The sequence below is a fragment of the Ornithorhynchus anatinus genome, chromosome 7 (assembly GCF_004115215.2).
Source record: "Ornithorhynchus anatinus isolate Pmale09 chromosome 7, mOrnAna1.pri.v4, whole genome shotgun sequence".
In the NCBI taxonomy this organism is placed as follows: Eukaryota; Metazoa; Chordata; class Mammalia; order Monotremata; family Ornithorhynchidae; genus Ornithorhynchus; species Ornithorhynchus anatinus.
In genome coordinates this window covers 30,165,864-30,188,925 of record NC_041734.1, presented here as the reverse complement: position 1 = coordinate 30,188,925, position 23,062 = coordinate 30,165,864, and the positions used below count along the sequence as shown (strand labels likewise).

At 41.7% G+C, this 23,062-nt stretch overlaps 1 protein-coding gene across 5 annotated transcripts in view; it reads left to right on the top strand.

Moving 5' to 3' along the window:
- SPAG16 (sperm associated antigen 16) overlaps window positions 1–23,062 on the top strand; it is a 772,121-nt gene that overhangs the window by 374,358 nt on the left and 374,701 nt on the right. For all 5 annotated transcript variants that reach the window (XM_029068266.2, XM_029068265.2, XM_029068264.2 and 2 more), the window contains one exon: window positions 12,317–12,502. In XM_029068266.2, the coding sequence (XP_028924099.1) occupies window positions 12,317–12,502 (186 nt within the window). The remainder of the gene's footprint in view (window positions 1–12,316; window positions 12,503–23,062) is intronic.

Here is a 23,062-nt window from a genome sequence, read left to right as displayed (position 1 = left end):
ATTGATTGGATTAGAGTGAAATATACTCCATATTCAAAGATGCTTATTGATGAGATTTCATTTATTTAGGTCACAGTGGCTGCAGGAACTCAATTACCTTGCCCCTTCCTCATCTTACCTCACTGATTTCCCTCTACCACCCAACACTCACACTTCGCTCCTCTAGTGCCTACTTTTTCAGTGTACCTTGATTGTGTCTTTCTTGCTGCCAGCCCCTCACCCACATCCTCCATCTGGGCAGGAACTCCCTTCTGCCTCATATACGGCAATTGATCATTCTCCCCACCTTCAAAACTGTATTTAAACCACATCTCCTTCCAGAGGCCTCCCCAGCTAAACCCTCAGTTTCCCTATGCCCTATCCCTACTGCCTCACCCTTGCTCTTGGATTAAGCACTTCTGTTCACTCCAACCTCAGTCCCACAGCACTTATGTATTTATTTTAATGTCTGTCTCCCCCCAGACTGTGAGCTCCTTGTAAGCAGGGGACATGTCTCCCAGATCCATAATATTGTGGTTTTCCAAGTACTTAGTACAGTGTACTGCACACAGTAAGAGCTCAATTTATTCATTCATTGAGTCGTATTTATTAAGTGCTTACTGTGTGCAGGGCCCTGTACTAAGTGCTTGTGAAAAAACAGTACAACAATAATCAGTGACAATCCCTGCCCCAAACAAGCTCACAGTCTAGAGAGGGGGAGAAAGACATCAATACAAATGAAATAAAATTACAGATAATACATAAATGCTGTAGGGCCATGGGGGGAAGGCAAAAGGAGCAAGGTAGGATGACACAGAGGGAATGGGAGATGAGGAAAAGTGGGGCTTAGTCTGGGAAGACCTCATGGAGGAGATGTGCCTTCAATGAGGCTTTGAAGATGGAGAAAGTAATTGTCGGATTTGAGGAGGTAGGGCGTTCCAGGCTAGAGTCAGGACATGGGGCAGGAGTCAGTGGCGAGATAGGCAAGGCTGAGGCACAGTGAGAAGGTTAGCATCAGAGAAGCAAAGTGTGCGGGTTAAGTTGTAGAAGGAGAGAAGCGAGGTGAGGTAGGAGGTGGCAAAATGATGGAAAACTTAAAAGCTTTAAATATTGAAGAGTTTTTGTTTGATATGGAGGTGAATAGACAAGCACTAGAGACAAGAGTGTTGGATCATGTTCTTCTTTCCTTTCAACAAGATATGGCAGAGTGGCCTAGAGCAGCACTGTGGCATAGAAACATGACTTAGTGGAAAAAGCGTGGGCTTGGGAGTCAGAGGTCATGAGTTCTAATTCTGCCTATGGCACTTGTCAGCTGTGTGACTTTGAGCAAGTCACTTAACTTCTCTGTGCCTCAGTTACCTCATCTGTAAAATGGGGATTAAGACTGTGAGCTCCATGTGAGACAACCTGATTACCTCATATCTGCCCCAGGGCTTAGAACAGTGCTTGGCATATAGTAAGCACTTAACAAATACCATTATTATTATAGTGGATAGAGAACCAGCCTGGGAGTAAAAAAAACTGGGTTCTAAGCTCTGCTCTGCTACTTGTCTGCTGTGTGATTTTGTGTAATTCACTTAATTTCTCTGTTTCATCTGAAAAATGGAGATTAATACTGTGAGCCCCATGTGGATCAGAGCTGTTTCCAACCTCCAGATCCCTTGGAGAACTCATTTGCTCTCATGGCTTCAACTGTCACCTCTATGCAGATAATTTCCAAATCTATATCTCCAATCCTGGTCTCTCTCTTCATATGACATTTCATGTTTCCTCCTGCCTTCAGGATATCTCCTATTTAGGTTTCCAAACAACACCTCAAACTCAACATGTTTAAGCCAGAACTCCTTAGCTTCCCACGCGAACCCTGTTCTCCACTTGATTTTCCCATTACAATACCACATCTTCCCTTGTCTCACAAGCCCATGAGCTTTACATTACCCTCTACCCATTTCTCTCATCCAACCCGCATATTCAATGTCACCAAATCCTGTTGGTTAAACCTTGGCAACACTGCTAAAATTCACCCATTCCTCTCCATCCCAACTGCTGCCATGTTAATCTAAGTTCTTGTCCTATCTTCCCTTGGTTACTATATCAGTCTCCTTGCTGACTTCCCTGCCTCCTGTCTCTCCCATCTCCAGTCTATAATTCATTCTGCTTCCCGGATCTTTTTTCTAAATAAACATTCAGTCCATGCTCCCCCGTGCTCAAGAACCTCAAGTGGTTGCTCATCCACCAACATATCAAATAGAAACTCCTTACCATAGGCTTTAAAGCACTCGATCACCTTGCCCACTTCTACCTTACCTCCCTGATTTCCTATTACAACCCAGCCATGCACTTCGCTCCTCTAATGCCAATATAATCACTGTACCTCGGTCTCATCTGTCTCACCACCAACCTCTCTCCCACATCCTGACTCTGGCCTGGAACACCCTCCTTCCCACATCCAACAGGTGATCACTCTCCGCATCTTCAAAGTCCTATTAAAGGTTCATCTCCTGAAAGAGGACTTCCCTGACTAAGCCCTCATTTCTTCTCTCCCACTCCCTTTTGTGTCACCTTTACACTTGCATTTGCATTCTTTATTCACCCCTACCCCAGCCCCACAGCACTTATATACATGTCCATAATTCATTTATTTGTATTAATGTCTGTAACCCCCTCTAGACTGTAAGTTTATTGTGGGCAGGAAACGTGTCTACCAACTCTGTTATTTTGTTCTCTCCCAAGCTTTTAGTACAGTGCACTTCATATGGCACTAAATAAATATGATTGATTGATTGATTGATTAGCTTGTATCTGCCCCAGAGCTTATAAAGTGCCTATTACATGGTAAGTGCTTAACAAATACCATTAAAAAAAAGAGTCTGGAGTCCTAGTAAATGAGGAGGAGCAAACAAGGAACCATTGGTAAGTTTCTTTGGAAGGAGTTGTGACATAATATTGTTTTGGGATCAGTGATCTCTAATGGGGAAGAAAGGAGTTAATGTTGAGATGCCTCTGATGGGGGCAGGTGGGGGAAGATCATTTTCTAAAGGAACCTGCTCCTCTAAGATGACAATAGGATTTTGTCTTAAGAGATGGGGATGCTCTGAATCAAAACCGAAGCTGACTTGCTCGGGCCAATGGGAAATTAACCAGCAGACCCTCCATGATCGGTGAAGAGTTGTCCCCCTTTTATCTGACCTGTGCTCTTACCATAGCAACCAGACATGTCCAGAGGCAAAGACAAAGCAAGAAATAATAATAATAATGTTGGTATTTGTTAAACGCTTACTATGTGCAGAGCACTGTTCTAAGCACTGGGGTAGATACAGGGTCATCAGGTTGTCCCACGTGAGGCTCTCAGTCTTAATCCCCATTTGACAGATGAGGTAACAGAGGCACAGAGAAGTTGTGACTTGCCCACAGTCACACAGCTGACAAGTGGCAGAGTCAGGATTCGAACCCATGACCTCTGACTCCCAAGCCTGTGCTCTTTCCACTGAGTCATGCTGCTTCTCTCTGAATGGTCACGCCAAGTATATGCAATGCATAATCGTACCAAGCAGATGGTTTGGATGATGTGGTCACTCTAGACTGTCAGCTCATTGTGTGCAGGAAGCCAACTCTGTTGTACACTCTGAAGTGTTTAGCACAGTGCTCTGCACAGAGTAAATGCTCAGTAAATATCACTGATGATGATGATGATCACTCCACCCTCTGGGTGACATTAACGTGAACCGCAGGTAATAAAGCGTAAAGGGAGACTTTGCCACATTTGGGCTCTTGTACTGAGTCCCTCTTGATTTTTGTTCCAGGGCTGCATTAGTGTACTCAAGTTTTTTTATGCCAAGATCCAGGCACCAAAGTCCTGGGTCTTTTGGCATTTGGATTTTCATTACAGGGCACTCACTGGTTCTCTCTCTCACTCTTGCTCTCACTCTTGCTCTCACTCTTGCATGCTGGGTTCAGGGTACCAGAGTCCTGCGTCTCTTGGCTTTTGGGTCTTTTGGCAGAGAGGGATGGTTGCAAGGGGGAAAGGGAAATAAACTTGGCTCTATTATTGAAACTGTGAGTCCCACGTGGGACAGGGATTTTGTCCAACCTGATTTGCCTGGCACATAATAAGTGCTTAACAAGTATCATTATTATTATTCCGTTAATGGGTGTCATCTGCTGTTAGATAACTGCTCACTTGCAGGACGGGGACTACCTGTACTTTGATGTCTCGGGCAGTGGCAAAACGGGAGGGAGCATCGAGTGTGATACACATCATTTATTTCTAAATTTAAAATGAGATGGTATGCTCCTCGAGGGCAGGGACCCTGTTGAGCAACTCTATTGTACTCCCTCAAGTACTTAGTACAGTGCTCTGGACAGAGTAAGTGCACAATAAATATGATTGATAGAGTGATTGTTTCTCCAAGTTTACCTGCAGATCTAATTAATTCTCAGGAATTTTCTCCAATGGCATGGAAGTTCTGCAGGGAAAATCCTGAAGAATTCACTTAAAATTTAGAGAATGGTATCAGGAAGCTGCACTTTCCTTCCTCCTTGGGTACAGTGTCTCCCGGGGTATGGGAATACAGACCACTGATTCGCATGTCTAATCTGTCAGGGATTAATTTGAGAGACTGAAATTGCCATCAGTTATCTGAGTGCAATTTTGATTGTCTAAATGCAGTTTTTTGTTTTTTTTAATGTCAAATTTGTTTTGTGCTTACTAACATACCAGCTACTGTACTAAGCACTGGGGTAGATACAACCTAATCCGGATGGTCACAGTCAATATCCCATGGGGGCTCACAGTCTTAATCCCCATTTTACAGATTAGGTATTTGAGGCACAGAGAGTTAAGTAAGTCATCCAGGGTTACACAGCAGGCAAGAAGCAGAGAGAGGATTTGAACCCCAGTCCTCTGACTCCCAGGCCTGTACTCTTTCCACTAGGCCACAAACTGCTTCTCATTAATCATTCTCGATTAATTATAAATTATTACTAGTCATTTTAATTAATTAATTATTAAGTGTTGTTGATTAGTTTGTCAGTAATAACCATGGAAGAGAATTGCATTTGAAACTGCTCTCTTATTCAATATAGCTTAATAGGATTTAGTATTGCTTAATGGGATTTCATATTTCTTAATGAGATAAAAACTTTGATATCCTGAAAAATCTTTGCTCGTCACCATTCAGCTCATTTTTGAATTGTTATTGTGCTTTTGTTGATTCCAATGATAGTAATAATAATAATGGTAATAATGGTGCTTGTTAAGGACTTATTATGTGCCGAGCACTGCTCTAAGCTTTAGGGTAGTTATGAACTAATCAGGTTGGACACAGTCCCTGTCTTATTACCCATTTTACAGGTGAGGTAACTGAAGCCCAATGAAGTTCAGTGACTTGCCTAAGGCCACGCATAATATAAGTGGCAGATCTGGGATTAGTACCCATGACCTGCCAAGTGCTGTATCCACTACACCATGCTGATAATAATGGTATTTGTTAGGCACTTGCTATATGTCAAGAATTGTTTCTAAACGCTGGGGTTGATACCAGTTAATCATGTTGGACACGGTCTCTAGCCCGCATGGGGCTCACAGTCCTAATCCCCATTTTACAGCTGAGGGAACTGAGGCACAGAGAAGTGAAGTGGCTTGCCCAAGGTCAAACAGCAGACCAGTGGCAGAGCCAGGTTTAGAACCCAGGTCATTCTGATTCCCAGCCCCATGCTCTATCCACTAGAGCACTGGGGCCTAAATCCAGCTCACCCCCAATTACAAAGGGCCAGGAAAATGACACTACTGTATTTTCCCAAGAAAATGTGCAAAGGACTGTCTTGAAGACACTCCCCATCACAGGCAGGAACCCCATCTCCAATCCTAAGGACAACATTTCTGTTTCTTTCCGAGATCTAAAAATCCTCATGGAGAAAATGCCTATGTGATGTTTCGTGGTGTATTTCTCACTAAACCCTTGGCTCATATGTGAATGGAAGTGTAATTCTGCTATTGGAAAGACTGTTCATACCACAGGGATGCATTCATGACATTGACGCATTTCCTAAAGTTTCCTGACCTTAAATGTCCAAATTACATATCATTTTAAAGTTGAACCCGAAACCTTTCCAACAATCTCTGAGCCAGATCAAAGGAAGTGGAGAGTTGAGACAATTATCTGAAGAATTTAGACAAGTCCCTGCTACGAAGAAAAAATTGTGTTTTCTGGCATTAATTTAGAATGGCTGTCTACATTGATTTATTTTTCAGATAATTGCTCAACTCTCCACTCCACTTTGTCTGAGTGTATGAAGCATTTGACTTCAGCACTTTAGCTACCATGTCCAACTAGTGCTGAGCACCAAGATAAGTGACAAGTACTCCCAGAACATTAAATAGGAAGATAATTTGTTGTGATATCCTGGGCTTCACAACAAAATGGATAAAGAAAAATGATATTTAAACAAGTCGCTTTAAATGTCTCAACAGTTGATACATATGATTTTCTCTAAATAAAATGTGTCAGCTTTATCTGAGGTTCTTTGAGAAGAAAATAGCAGAAAATATTTCAGCTCTCAAAAAGATATTTAATGTGAACAGATTGATGAATTGATGCATGGGGAAACACCTGCCATGTTGTATTCCCATAGGGGCATTTCTTCCATTGATAGAAGCTCACATAATTAGGGCTACATTTTGTTCTTACTGGTGACACTAATGGATTTTGCTATCTCTAGGATCACTGAGGGTTCAAGCTTGTTTCTTGGTAGTCCTCGAATACTGTCTGTGCCCAAAGGAGAGCCTCATGTGCCTGGATGTTCATTTACATTAGCCAGTCTGGCTTTTTAGGAACAGCAGATAATCCTGAATTTCAGTCACTAGGCAGGCAAAAAACACCTGCTGAGAGGAACAGTTCACAGAGGTTAGGATAAAATCCAGCATTTGCTCATTCCAACGGATTAGATTGGAAGTGCATTGAAATGACTTTTGTTTGACCTACATGTCCTAAGATAGTGTTTCTGCTATGTATAAAAGTGATGAAAATCAATGACAAGTTTAATAGCCTCATGATATGATTTAAAAGGAAAAAGGAGATTAACAATTTCCATGGGAGCATTCTTAAAAAACATAGAATTTTACTTTTTCCCATTTGAATTGCAGTGCTTTTCCAGACACTCAGCAAGGTTGCAGTGCAACAAACCATTAACTGTGAATTCAAGAATGTTTTTGGGGGGGGAGGATGTTTTTGTTTTTTTTAATGGTATTTGTTAAAATCTTAATCTGTGCCAGTCACTGTCTTAAGCTCTGGGGCAGATACAAGCTAATAAAGGTTGGACACAATCCATGTCCCACATGGGACTCACAGTCATCCTTTAGCTTGTTGTGGGCAGGGAATGTGACGGTTTATTGTAGTATTGTACTCTCCCAAGCACTTAGTATAGCCCTCTTCAAACAGTAAGCATTCAATAAATATGATTGAATGAATGAGAGCTACTGAGAGCTCACCTCCTCCAAGAGGCCTTCCCAGACTGAGCTTCCCCTCTTCCCTCTGCTCCCTCTGCTGCCTCTCTGCCCCCCACTTCACCTCCCCTCAGCTAAGCCCCTTTTCCCCTACTTTCCCTCTGCTCCTCCCCCTCTCCCTTCCCCTCCCCTGAGTACTGTGCTCGTCCGCTCATTTGTATATATTTTTATTACCCTATTTATTTTGTTAATGAGATTTACATCCCCTTGATTCTATTTATTGCTATTGTTTTTGTCTGTCTGTCTCCCCCGATTAGACTGTAAGCCCGTCAATGGGCAGGGATTGTCTCTATCTGTTCCCAAATTGTACAATTCCAAGTGTTTAATACAGTGCTCTGCACATAGTAAGCACTCAATAAATACTTTTGAATGAATGAATAAATGAATGAGATAACTCAGATGACGAAAAGTTAAGAGACTTTCCCAAGGTCACACAGCATATATGTGGCAGAGATGGGGTTAGAACCCTGGTCCTCTGACTCCCAGGACTGTGCATTCTTTCAGATTTGGTACTGGAGATATGTCTACTAGACTTGAGATTTCATAATTGCTCTAAAATGGCTCTGTTTCAGGTTGATTGTGCTTCTTTGAAATTTAATTCGGCTTCTACAAGTTGAGACCAGGAGAAAATGAGTTTGCCTGATTGCATTTTGCTGCTCAGTCAGTGCCATTAACTCGCTTTGTCCAAATAGACCTTTTAGTCCTCCCAAGGAGCCTGAGCCCGTTGATTGAGAGGCTGTCAGGATGGGCTTTTGCATTCACATAGCATTCCCGTTTTTGAAAATATTCACTGATGGTAGGGGCTGGTATATTCTGACAGCCTCCACCTCCTGGAACAAACTGTCAACAGAGAGAGCTTGCTGGGGTGATCCAGGAGATCGTTCCATTGGAAGTCAACAGTAAACTGAGTCTCCTGGGATGACTACTCAGGCAAAATTCAGGGGAAAAAATTCCCATTTACATTTGGGCAAGGATACTGGATCCATCAGCCAGTGACAGTGATATGTGGCCAGGATATAATTAAATAATTGTGGTATTTGTTATGCGCTTACTAAGTGCCAGGCACTGTACTAAGCCCTGGGATAGATCCAAGGTAATCAGGTTGGACACAGTCTCAGTCCCACATAGGACCCACAATCTTAATCCCCCATTTCACAGATGAGAGAACTGAAGCAGAGATAAGTCAAGTGATTTGCCCAAGCTCACACAGCAAACAAGTGGCAAAGTAAGGATTAGAACCCAGGTCCTTCTGATTCCCAGACTCGTGCTGCTTCTTATGCAGCCTCAGTGTAGCTCGGTGTCCCTGACCAATTAAACTGGCAGTAATGTCTCACTTCTCAGCAATCAATCAGTTAGTGATATTTATTGAGGGTTTACTGGGTGCAGAGCACTATACTAAGCACTCAAGAGAGTAAATGCAGTAATAATAATAATAATAATGTTGATATTTGTTAAGCGCTTACTACGTGCCGAGCACTGTTCTAAGCGCTGGGGTAGATACAGGGTAATCAGGTCGTCCCACATGAGGCTCACAGTTAATCCCCATTTTACAAATGAGGTAAGAGGCACAGAGAAGTTAAGTGACTTGCCCACAGTCACACAGCTGACAAGTGGCAAAGGCGGGAGTCGAACCCATGACCTCTGACTCCGAAGCCCAGGCTCTTTCCACTAAGCCACGCTGCTTCCCCGTACAGTGGTGCAGGTAAATACAATCCCAGTCCTCAAGGATTTCACTCAGCCAACTTTCCCTATGATCAATACCAGATGAATATCAACCACACCCCAAAATGTGAAGAACAGAAATCAATGAAGCCTCATTCTCCTGACCACACTAAGTGCTAGCCCTGTGTGGCTGGGCAGTGGCTCTCTCACAGTGAAAGAGGAGCTTTAGGTGCAGGGATGTGGTAAGGGGCAGATGCTGGCCCAGGGTACAGCATCCAAGCCCTGTCCCACCATGGCACTCTAAACTCTCCTTGAGACCCATTGGTTTACAGAGCTGTTTTCTTTGTTATGGCATCCGCTAAGCTCTTATTATGTGGTAGGCGCTGTACTAAGCCCTGGGAGTAGATTGTCTGCTCTGTGACCTTGGGCAAGACACTCTACTTCTCTGTGCCTCAGTGACCTCATATGTAAAATGGGGATGAGGATTGTGAGCCCCATGTGGGACAACCTAATTACCTTGTCTCTATTATGTTCTTAGCACATAGTAAGGACTTAAATAACCTCATTATTCATCAAATACCCTCATTAAATATTCTCCAGTGCTTACCACAGTGCTTAGCACATAGTAAGCACTTAAAAACATCATGCAAGCTAATCAGCTTGGACACAGTCCATGTCATCCATGTCCCACCTGGGACTCACGGTGTTAATCCCCATTTTACAGATCAGGGAACTGAAGTGCAGAGAAGTGAAGTGACTTCCCCAAGGTCACACATCGGAGAAGTGGTGGAGCCGGTATTAGAACCCTGGTCCTTCTGGCTACCAGACTCATGCTTTTTCTACTAGGTTGTGTTGCGATCTTTTAATCCTCCTTTCAATAGCAATCTTTCTCCCTTTAGTGTGTGAGTCCAGGCCACCCAGAAGTCTCTCCTCCATCATCCCTGTTCAAGCTCTATTTATTTATTTATTTATTTATTTATTTATTTATTTATTTATTTATATTAATGCCTGTCTCCCTACCTCTAGACAGTGAACTTATTGTGGACAAGGAATGTGTCTGTTTTTTGTTGTATTGTACTCTCCCAAATGCTTAGTACAGTGCTCAGCACATAGTAGGCGCTCAATAAATATGATCAAATTGAATAGAATTGAAATGAAACTGCTGTAATGCCCATTGCCTTAATGGGGCCAAGTATCTAACACTAACACTTCCCTCCTACTGTCTCCTTTATACTGCTGATTAGCTTCCTCTTAATCTCCAGAGAAATTCTCAAGACCTCTCACTAATTGTGGCTTCTCAGGGCTTTATAATTACTGTCATTTGGACAGTAGTGCCTTTACTCCTTCCCTTAAGTGGGCTTGGGATCTTCCAGCTCAATACAGGATAGTTCCTGATTTGTGGAGCTTTCCTAGAGCGGGTTCTTAAATGGAATTGTCCATATTCCTAGAACCATCAGCCTTCCCAAGAGACTGAAAATAGGCATTGAACTTACGAGTTTGATTCTCCAGACCTGTAATTTAAATTAATGTCTGCCTCCCCTGATAAACAGTAAGTTTCTGAGGTCAGGCAGGGTTCATGTCCGGTGACTATTTCATGCCCCTCCCAGTCATTTAGTGCAGTGCTCTGCAAAAAGTAAGCACTCAGTAAATACCCTTGATTGATTGAGACATTAGGTATCAGTAGGCACTTTGAGAGACTGCTGGAAAAAACCTCAACCTCACCTCCCTCACCCACCCCTGCCTCCAGATTGGAGGTATTGAGATATTCTATGAGCAGAGCAGGTCAGTATACACTGGGAAGAAGGTGAGGGGAGAGGAGTTGGTGCCAGGACATTATTATTATGGTTTTATTATGGGAAGCAGCATGCCTAGTGGATAAAGCACAGGCCTGGGAGTCAGAGGGCCCTGGGTTCTTATCTCAGCTTTACCACTTGTCTGCTGAGTGATTTTGGGCAAGTCACTTCACTTCCCTAAAGAAGCAGCATAATGTAGTGGATAGAGCACGGTTGCGAGAGTCAGAATCAGAAGGTCATGGGCTCTAATCCCGGCTCTGACATTTGTCTGCTGGATGACCTTGGGTAAGTCATTTCACTTCTCTGTGCCTCAGTTACCTCATCTGTACAATGGGGATTGAGGCTGTGAGCCCCACATGGGACAGGGACTGTGTCCAACCTGATTAGCTTGTATCCACCCCAGAGCTTAATATAGTGCCTGGTACATAGTAAGTTCTTAACAAATACCGCAATATTAGTAAAAATAATTATTATTATCATAACTGTTAACCACTTACTATATACCAAACACTGTTATAGATACAAGTTAATCAGGTCAGGCACAGTCCCTGTCTCACAGGGGGCTCACAGTATAAGTAGGAGGGAGAACAGTCATTTAATACCCATTTTATAGTGAGGAAACTGAGGCAGAGAAGTAAAGTGACTTGCCCAAGGTCACACAGCAGGCAAGTGGCAGAGTAGGGTTGAGAACCCAGGTCCTCTGACTCCCAGGCCCGTGCTTATCCCACTAGGCCATGCTTCTCCTCTACATGTTCAGCTCAATTCTTTCAGTGGGACCCACTTCACCATGAAAAAGAACTGGGAAAGCTTGAAGGCTAGCTGGTAGACACTGTCACTCAGAAGCTCCCATTTGTTGGTCACACTGATACCCAGAGCTGTTGTTCCTTACTATAGCAGGGCTGCCGTGATTTGGTCACAAACTGCATTATAGTTGTCTTTTCTAGAGTTTGATGGCTTGGGTACTACTTTCAAGTGTGTTTGGGTACTACTTTCAAGTGTGTTTTTAATCTGCCAGCCAGTCAGTCGTACTTACTGAGTGCTTACTGTGTGCAGAGCATATTGTACCATGACAATAAACAGACATAGTCCCTGCCCACAACAAGCTTACAGTCTAGAGGGGGAGACAGACATTAATATAAATTACATATATCAATACCTTGAGTTTGGAGCAGGAGAGCGCATGATCAGTACAGCATTTAGTCCCTTGCATGAATACAGAGTTCTAAATATGTCTGGAATGCACACAGATGGACAAACACTCAAACCAGCTTTCTACGCAATCATGTTTGGTCACATAGAGACATACAACCCACCTCTTTCCCATTCCTTGAAATAAACGTAAATCTATTTTAACTTTACCCTTTTACATTCTCAACAGCGGCACTAATTTGGCCACATGCAGTGGAGATACAACGGTCAAGATCTGGAACTTCTCCAAAGGAGACTGCATTTTGACCCTGGAGGGCCACAGACAAGCCATCTGGTCCTGCACATGGCACTCCTGTGGGGACTTCGTGGCGTCGTCCTCTATGGACAACACCAGCAAAGTCTGGGATCTTAACAGGTAATCGGCCTCTCTCAGTGTTTTAGTTTAGTACTCCTGCATCAGAAACCTTGTTCTGAGCGTGGAAGACCTGCCTGAGTACTACTTGCCTGACTTGCAGCTAAACAATGGGCACCAATACATCAGCCTGGGTGAACTGTAAACCTGTCCCAAAAGAACAGCTCCCATCAGGAGAGAAGCAGCAGGGCCTAGTGGAAAGAGCATGGGTCTGCAAGTCAGAGGACCTGGGTTTCTAATCCCAGCTCTGCCAATTGTCTGCTTTTGGGCCATGAACAAGTCACTTCTCTGTGCCTCAGTGTCATCATCTGTAAAATGGGCATCAAATATCTCTTCTCCCTCCTCCTTAGGTTGTGAACCCCTTATGGTACTGTATCCAACCTGATTATCTTACTGTCATTATTCCAGTCCTACTATGCTACCCAATCTGTTATTTGATGTCCATGTCAGTTGCTAGGATTGGAAGGAGTTTACTCAGTGTCTTTTACTGTAAAAAGACATGTTCAAAAGTGATTTAGAGTAGCAGAGTGGAGTTGTTTTTCTTCATCATGCCTGTGAGTTAGAGTCAGCATGGCTTAGTGGGAAGAGCACTAATCTGGTAGTCAGAGGACCTGGGTTCTAATCCTCACTCCACCACTTAATAATAATAATGGTATTTCTTAAGTGCTTACTATGTGTCAGGCACTGTACTAAGCACTGGGTAGATACAAGTACCTGAATAGAGGATGGCCTGGGAGTCAGAAGAACCTGGGTTCTAATTCTGGCGGTGCCATTTCTCTGCTTTGTGACCTTGGGAAGGTCACTTAATTTCCCTGTGTCTCAGTTACCTCATCTGTAAAAAGAGGAATTAAAATTTTGAGCCCCATTTGGGACATAGAGTGTGTCCAAACTGTTTAGCTTTTCTCTGCTACAGCTTAATATAATGGCTGGCACATATTAAGTGCTTAACAAATACCATAAAAAAAAACCCTCACTGTTCTATTTTATTGCTTGTTGCCTTCACCCAAGATTGCCCTTCCCCAGTGGATTACTGCTGAGCAAAAAGAACAAAGGATCCTTATCTATGCAGCTCCCTCATGATCCTTAATAGCTTCATGCCAATCTCTATGGAATTTTGGCACTATCTCCTAATTGCAAAGCACTCCCACTGATCTTGGTGATTGTCTCATAAATATGAGAGCCTGTGAAATTTTGTATCTGTTGACACTGAGGTCAACCAAGTGGCCTTCTCACTGGGTGAAATCTATTGCCAAGTCTGAGGGTAGCAGTCGTTAAGACATGTCATGGTTACAAAATCCTGGAATCTGGGTCAGGTCTCAACACATATTCCTTCTTGGCATCATCATAAACTTCATTCAGTGGAGTATCTGGGTTTGCCTATCAAACCAGTAGACCTGAAATCCAAATGTCTCCTCCCCATCAATAGTGAATAGTCCAACTTCACATCTGATTGATGCCAACTAGCATTAAACCCTTGATTTGGCTAACCTTTCATGCCAGGCCCTTCCTTCATTGTCAAATCTAGTGAATGGTAATACCAAGGAGAAAGGTCAGTGGAGGAACAGTTTCTGGTGCTGAGCAGGAAGTACAGTTGCAAGGATACTTAGTAATTTTTCACTGAAAGATTGATTTTACTCAAGGAAATGTTAAAAAATCTTTTAAAGTAACAATAAAAGTTTTTAATATTAAGAATCTTTTCAATCCTAGATTGATCTCACAGTGTCCTTTCTAATTCCATTCACTTGATCAGTCAGATTTCTTGAGCACTTACTGTGGGCAGAGCACTGTATTAAGCACTAGGGATCAATCAGTGGTATTTATAAAGAGTTTACTGTGTACAGAGCACTATTCTAAGCTCTTGGGAGAGTATTGTACAACAAAGTTGATAGACACATTCCTTGCCCAAGATCTTTTATCAACCACAGGCCAATACAGGGTAGATCTATATCCAGGCACAGTAAAGGACAAGTGGCTTTGATATATGGTTGAAATGTAACCACCAAATTTTGGACTCATTTGCCTTGAACGTCAAAGGCACCTATGGATGGATGAAAAAAGCACCCTTGTGTGATAGAAGTTCAAGGTCAGTAACAGCAGCATGAAGGGTTTTCTGTGGGCATGGACTGCATGCAGAACGGGTGAGCAGAACATCTGTGGCAGAAGTGCTTATGGGAACTGTAGGAGCAGGGTTGGTGGTGGGGATCATAGCAAAAGAGAAGGCAGTGAGTGAAGAGGAGGATCGTTTGCCGAGGGAAGCAGTGTGTCCTAGTGGAAAAAACGGGCCTGGCGGTCCGAGAATGTGGGTTCTAATCCTGCCTCTGCCACCTGTCTGCAGTGTGACCTTGGGCAAGTCACTTTAATAATAATGTTGGTATTTGTTAAGCGCTTACTATGTGCAGGGCACTGTTCTAAGCGCTGGGGGAGATACTTTACTTCTCTGTGCCTCAGTTTCCTCATCTGTAAAGCGAGGATTAAGACTGTGAAGTCCCTGTGGGTCAGGGACTGTGTCCAACCCATTTATCTTGCCTCTACTCCAGCGTTTAGAACAGTGATTGCCACATAATCAGCACTTAACAAGTACCACAGTAATTGATTCATTCAATCATACTTATTTAACGCTTACTGTGTGCAGAGTACTGTACTAAGTGCTTAAATACAATTCAGCAACAGAGACAATGCCTGTCCACAAAAGGCTCACAGTCTAGAGTAATGATTGACATTTCAATGCATTTACCTGTTGCTGTTGCTGCAGTTGCTATGGCTGCTACTTCTAAGGCTGATTTCAGGGGTGGTCCTATCTATAGCCCTTCTTCCCTTTGGTTGACAGAGGACTATCCCACATATTTAGTATGGTCTCATTAACTATATAGGCTAAACTGAGAGAATAACAAATTCTCAATTTTGACTTTAATTTTTTTTAAGAGTGTTGGGAGGAGATCCTGAATCCTTATTCATTAATATTTAAAAAAAAACAACAGTCAGCAGTAGACTTCTGAGTGCATGTCCAAAAATTAATATTGCTAAACTAAAACCTGCTAAGTACCCAGAGAATCCAAAAATTAAGAAATGCCATATCAAAAATAATTTTACTTGATAAGAAGAGAACTCTCTAAACCATTAGCTGTGTTCTCTATCATTCAGCTCTGGGAAATCATTAATAGGAGCCCTTTCACTGATTTCATTCTTCTCCCTAGATAAAACAATAGGTCTCAAACCATGAGGACATCAAAATGAGCAATTAATCCTATTCTCTTAACATTTTACCCTGCATCTTGCTATGGAAACTGAAGATCATAAAGCCAGAAAGCTAACATCTTGCTTTTTGCATTAGCTAACTACATTTTCTATTCACTCTGAATTCATTTATTTTTTGTTCCTACTACCAGTCTATATTGTTATTACACTATTTTACTACTAACATCATCCAGCCTGAAATCCCCTAACCCTTCATATGTGACAGACTACAATTCTTCCCATTCCAAAAGCCCTTTCAAAATCACATCTGCTCCAGGAAGTCCTCCTGAGTAATCTTTCATCTCCCCACTTTATCTCCTCTCCATCCTATATTATGTATTCATTTGAGCCCATACCCGCTAAGCACCTAGATGTTACCCAAGGACCTCAACACTTACATATTATCTAATCATATAATTACATATAATCTAAGGTCCTTGAGGGACAGGACTGTGTCTACCCAACTAAACTCTGTTTCCCAAGTACTTAGTGTAGTGCTCTGCACAGAGTTAACTCAGAAAATACATTAATTGATTACAGTAAAATAACAATGATTGGAAAGGATGTAAGGCATGCTAATAGAGGTATTCATAATTGTATAAGAATTCATTTCAAAAATGTTACTTATGGTAGTATATTTAAAAATATCTACCCCTTAATACATTCATTCCCATTGAATTAATCCATTATTATAATGTGGTTTTCCCCATAACATGAGACTCTTCTAGGATACAACTCTGAGTTATAGGCTACATGACTAAGTCACTTGATATTCTTCTTATAATCATGTGATCCAGGGCCTGCGCCCATGACCATGGTCACTATTAAGGAGGGCTCCAAAGTGACGACAATTACCGGATTCATGACCTTCCAATATCATTCCAATTAATCAATCAATCATATTTATTGAGCTCTTATTGTGTGCAGAGGACTGTACTAAGCACTTGAAATTTTAAAATCTAATTTAAAACTAACATTTTCTGGTAATTGCATTGTTTGTGAATTAGAAAATATATATTTTAGACCTATTTCATAGATAATTTAAAATGATTAGTAAATCATCACAGAGGTGTTTCAAAAAGAGAGGACAACCCTTCTATTTTTCCTATAGTCTAAGCTGTATTAGTATTGTAGTAATAGTAAGTCACTTCGAGGCATGGATTACCTGTTTTCTGTGGCTGAAACCTCTCAGCCTGCAGCTGCATACCTCAAAATGCACCTTCAGGGTATACTAATAGACCAATGAAACAAAGCCTGAAATATATTTATCTCTGTCTAGTACATTTAAACTAACCTTATTGTGTTAGTTCACTAGCTGATCAATTATTAGTTTGACTTTCAGGTTTGTGTTTATAGAAGTGCTTTTCATACTTTTGAGAAACAAAGAGATGAGTGGATGTCGAAAGTGAAACTGAGTATAAAAGTGTTGGAAACATGAAAATGAAAAATTAAAAAGAGCAAAATAGAAACTGACAGCTACTAATCGCCATCTCTCCCCCATTTATAAACAATAAATAAGCAGTTTCCAGCAAATATTTCTCTACAAGACCTGATCTTTCTATGACAAGAAAATAAATCAAGTTTCATAAAATAGTCCATTTTATCATCCAAAAAAGGGAAGAACTTTAATTCTATTTTTTTTTTTTACTAAAAATGAGAAGCATCATGGCCTAGTGGAAAGAACACTGACCTGGGAATCAGAGAACCTGGGCTCTAAGCCCGTCTCCACCACTTGTCTGCTATGTGACCTTAGGCAAATCACTTAAATTCCCTGTGCTTCAGTTTCATCATCTGGAAAATGTTGTCTTTCCCCCTTAGACTGTGAGCCCCACATGGTCAGGGATGGGTCTAACCTGTTTATATTGTATCTACCTCAGCACTTAATATACAGCAATCACTTAACAAATGACACCATTATTATTAATACTATTACTACTAAAAAATGTCTTTCTTAAATGATGAATTTGATATAAAGGCCCCCTTTTACAATACTTATTGCTAATGTTAAATTCAGTGAATGATATTTATTGAGCACTTACTGTGTGCAGAGCACTGTATTAAGCACTTGAAAATTTAAAATCTAATTTAAATCTAACATTTACTGTTAATTGCATTATTTGTGAATTAGAAAAAAATATATTTTAGAGCTGTTCAAAGGTAGTTTAAAATGATTAGTAAAACATCACAGAGATGTTTCAAAAAGAGAGGAGAACCCTTCTATTTTTCCTATAGTTTCAGCTATAGAGTACTGTAGTAATAATAAGTCACTTTGAGACATAAATTACCTGTTTTTTGTAGCTGAAATCTCACAGTCTGCAGTTGCATGCCTCAAAATGCTCCCTCAGGTTCCACACGAGAATTGTCCCCACCAGAATTGGTATCCCCACCAGAATGGTCTCCCATACATCATATCCTACAGGCTTAAATCCATGTTGGTTGCAATCAACAATAATAACAATTGGAATTATTATCAATAATAGCATTTATTAAGTGCCTACTATGTGTCAAACATTCTGATAAGTGCTGGGGTGGACATAAAGTAAGGTTTTCACTTAAGTAAAATCTCACATTACATTGAAATTGTAAATTTCACAGTTAGAAAATACTCTGCTGTGAAACCATGTTATCTGAGCCAGTGAGTCAATGGGAAATAGAAAATTATATTATCTAAGTCTCAACTTTATTTTACCGGCAGTATTCAGACTTTTAGAAGAGTTGATTCTTGTAAACCATGTATTAAAAATCAAAACAATATAGGTCAAACCAGTTTTCTCATAGGAATCAGTTAATAAATTGGGAATTGGTTTTTGAACCAAAACTGAGTATCCTTTTAGTACAAAATGTACCTAGAGTAGGGCACTCAGTCAGTCAGTCAAACGTAGAATGCAATATAACAATAAAACAGATACATTAATGCCCTGCCCACAATGAGCAGTGAGATAGATAAGGTTGAGGTACAGTGAGAAGGTTGGCATTAAAGAAGCAAAGTGAGTGGGCTGGGTTGTAGTAGGAGAGTAGCGAGGTAAGGTAGGAGGGGGCAAGATGATTGAATACTTTAAAGAGAGGATCCACTACAGAGAAGTCACACTTATATTGAATCAGAGAGGTTTGAAAATAGGGTAGCTCATCTTAGCTTCATCAAAAGTAGAATGTATTGACTTTCTCTGTTGACTGTGATCACATAGTGCCTCTATGACCCTTTAAACCTTTTTCCCCCCTCTGCCTCTCTTATTGTGACTTTTTAAATGGCTTTCTACTTTCCCCCAGCAATCATGCCACCCTCCTTCATTACCCATGCTCCAAATCCCATCCTGAGCCCTTGAATTTTCACCCCCATTCACTCCTCCCTCCTCCACTCCTGTCCCAGTTTCCACAGTTACAGTGTTGTGGGAATACTAGGGGGGAAACAGGGAGCATGGGCCTGAGAGTCCGGAGGACACCTGGTTACTAATCCCAATTTTGCCACTTGCCTGCTGTATGACCCTGAACAAATCATTTAACTTCTCTGTACCTCAGTTTCTTATAAAATTGGGATTCGATGCTCGTTCTCCCTCTTGCTTAGACTGTAAGCCCCATGTGGGACAGGGACTGTGTCTGGCCTCGTAATCTTTTATGAGCCTTACTACAATTCCAAGCCCAAAGTTTGTGTTTAACAAATATTACTATTATTAGTACGTCTCCTGACCTGCCACAATGGGTCTAGCCCAAGCTGATCCCTAATGAGGAATGGAAAGGTAGTGTTGGCCTGCAACTTGGGAGAAAGCCAGTCTATGAGTCCTGACCAAACAGAGAATTCAAATAGTGTTGCAGGACACTGGGAAGGGAGAGGCACTGAAGATGGAGGGTTAGTGGGGAAGACACAGAAATGACAAGAAAATCGGGGAGTCCATTTAGAGGAAAATAAGGGAAAAAGTTTAAGAGGGAAAGTTTAATATGCCTTATTGAAAGTACATCTCCTCCAAGAGGCTTTCCCTGACTAACCATCATTTTCTTTTCTCCTACACCCTTCTGTGTTAACCTGATTTGCTCCCTTTTCTCATTTCCCCCAAATCCCGCTGCCCCCATATACAGCCCCACAGCATATCCATAATTGATTTATTCATATTAAGGTCTGTCTTCCCCTCTAGATTGTAAGCTAGCTGGGGACAGGGAATGTATCTACCAACTCTGTTGTACTCTCCCAAATAGTACAGTGCTCTGCATACAAGTGCACAATTAATATGATTGATCAATTTATTGCTCTTATCAATTGATTGATAAGAGAGTTTTAGTGGGACAGGGAGGGGTGGCATTCCCAGAGTGGATCAACATGTCTATTTTACCTCCAATAAAGTACTTTAGCTGAGAGGGCCAGAAGGTGATTTAGTGCTTTAGTTTCTGTTCGATGCAGAGGTGGATGCAAAACCACTGGATAATGTTGAGGAGTAGGGAAACAGAGATTGAATGTTTTTGTAAAAAAATGATCTAGGCAGCAGAGTGAAGTATAGACTGGCGTGGGGAAAGACAGGAGGCAAGGAGGTCAGTGAGGAGGCTGATGCAGTAATCACAGCAGGAAGGATGACTGCTTGGATTAATGTGGTAGTAGTTGGATAGAGAGGAAAGGGACAACTTTGAAAATGTGGAGGTTGAACTGACAGGATTTAGTGACATTTTGACTATGTGGGTTGAATGAGGGAGGTGAGTCAAAGATAACAAGTTTATGGGCTTGTGAGACTGGAAGGATGGTGGTGCTGTCTAAAGTGATGGGAAAATCAGGGGGAGGACAGGGTTTAGGTGGAAAGATAAGGAGTTCTGTTTTGAACATGTTAAGTTTGAGGTGTCAGTGGGTTATCCAAGTGCAGATGTCTTGAGGCAGGAGGAAACATGAGACTGAAAAGAGGGAGAGAGGTCAGGGCTGGAGATGTAGATTTGGGAATCATCCGCATAAAGGTGATAGCTGAAGGCTTGTGAGTGAATGAGTTCATCCATTCATTCAGTCATATTTATTGAGTGCTTACTCTGTGCAAAACACTGTAATAAGCACTTGGTAGAGTTCTCCAAAGGAGTAGGTGTAGTTGGAGAATAGAAGTGGACCCAGAACTCCCAGTTAGATGATGCGAGGCAGAGGAGGAGCCTCCAAAAGATAGTGGTCACTTGATATCTCCCAAGGATGGATCACTTGATAGCTCTGAAAGGTTGTAGCCCACCTAGAACCACCATAAGATGTTCATACCACTACCCTTCATAAATGGTATGGAAGTGATCCTTTAGCAAGGTGTAAGGGATAGTGGAGCTGTGCTTCCCCGGGTTCTCCATTGAGTGTTAGATGCAGCAGTATCACCACTGCAGGGTGGTAGGGACAGGACAGTGGAAATACAATAGCGATATTGTAGCCTAGAAACACTTTCACAAAACTTTTCTCATGAAATCATTATATTATATTACAGTGGAATGTAACAATGTTATAATAGGTTTGCAGGGGGGCAAAGAATTTTTCCCCTTCTCAGAGAAGCTGAATATCTGAAGCCTTCCCGCTCCTGAGGGAAAGTGGCAGGAGGAAATTAATTGGTCATAAACTCCTGATGTGGTATGGAAATGTCTGATAACTAGCCAACTTACTGCTACTTGAATACAATAGCTAGGTGTTTTGCAAAGCATTATTCTCCTGCCCTGCATAGATTCAAACTGGTATTCTGTGCCTTATACCTGGAAAGAGCCTGATACCTGCATTTTCAAAGTTGCAGCAGAAACAAATGTAAAAACTAGCATTTTAAAATATTCACTGTTAGCTTCCACAGTATCAAGTTGACTGACCTATTTAGCATGAGCACCCATTCAAAATGGAAGTAAAATGGTAAAGACTAAGGAGGCAAAATGCTGAAAAAATGTTCAAAACAATCTCTGCAACCAATCGTATTTATTGAGCAATTACTGTGTGCAGAGCACTGTACTAAGCTTGTGGGAGAGTACAGTACAACAAAGTTGGTAAACACCTTCACTGGAAACAACAAGCTCTCATGTTTAGCACCTAATGAAAATAATAGTACTGAACATGTATTGTTTATTAAAAAGAAATGCCCCAGTCTTCACTTGAAAAACTTACTCACACTCAAGTGCACAGATATGCTAGTGCACACAGTATTTTTACACACATCCCCTACATTCATATATCTCAAGCAAGCCCTCTCCTACATAAGCATTCATATCAATCATATTTATTGAGCACTTTCTGTGTGCAGAGCTCTGTATTAAGCCCTTGGGAGAGTACAGTATAGCAGTTGGTAAACACATTTCCCTGAGTACACCAAGCTTACAGTATAGAGGGGAAGAGAGACATTAACATAAATCAGTAAATTACAGATATGTACATAAGGTTTGTGGGGCTGAGGAAGGGGTGAATAAAGGATGGAAATCCAAGAGTAGCGACACATGCCATCGAGTTGCCTAGATTCTGGAAAAGGAAGCAGACCACGCCAGTCAGGCTTAGTGAGATCTATATAAAAGTGGTTTATTTGGGGAAGTTACTTAGGGGACAGCCCTGGATGGCGGCAGGCAGAGGAGACATATCACGCCCCGCCTAACTAGAGCCACCCCTTTATATGCCATGTGACATCACTACAAAAGCAAAACAGCTTAGATAAGGTGTTTACCAGCTCGATCTGCGCATGTCCAGGGCGCATACCATAACCACGAAAACACAGCCTCGGCCTTGAAAGTCTGGCGGGTCAGAGCCAGGGCACCACATCCCCTACATCAAGTGTGAGGGTGACTCAGAAGGGAGTGAGAGGTGAGGAAATGAAGGCCTAATTGAGGAAAACCTCTTGGAGGAGATGTGCCTTCATTGAGATTTGAAGGTGGGGAGAGTTCACAAGTACATTCATATGGGCAAATATCATAGAATTTTCCTTCAGTTTAAAGTCAACACTGTGGACAACAACCCTTCTGAAATTGCATTCATGGGTAGGAAGGTGGTTGAGAGAGAATCTCTTTCACACTTCTGTGCTGTGCCAATGAAATAGAAGAGTGCACCTTGTCTGACCTCTTGTCATTCAGGGTGAATATTGCTCAGACACCAGAGGTTACAAAGTATCTGCCCCAGCACCTAGTATAGTGCTTGGCACAGAGTAAGTGATTAGCGAGTACCATAATTAATTAATTGAAAAGGTACAAATTACTGCCAGCAGGATCTCTGCTTGTGTTGTTTGTGTATTAGTACTGATGGGTTTTTTTGAGCCATCTGCTCTCTCACCCAAATCCCTGTGCCCAGCAGTACTGCAAGATGGCTGGTAAGGATAATGCCTGAAGTCTGTGGTCATCATGATCATCAGTGATATTTACTGAGAAACAGAA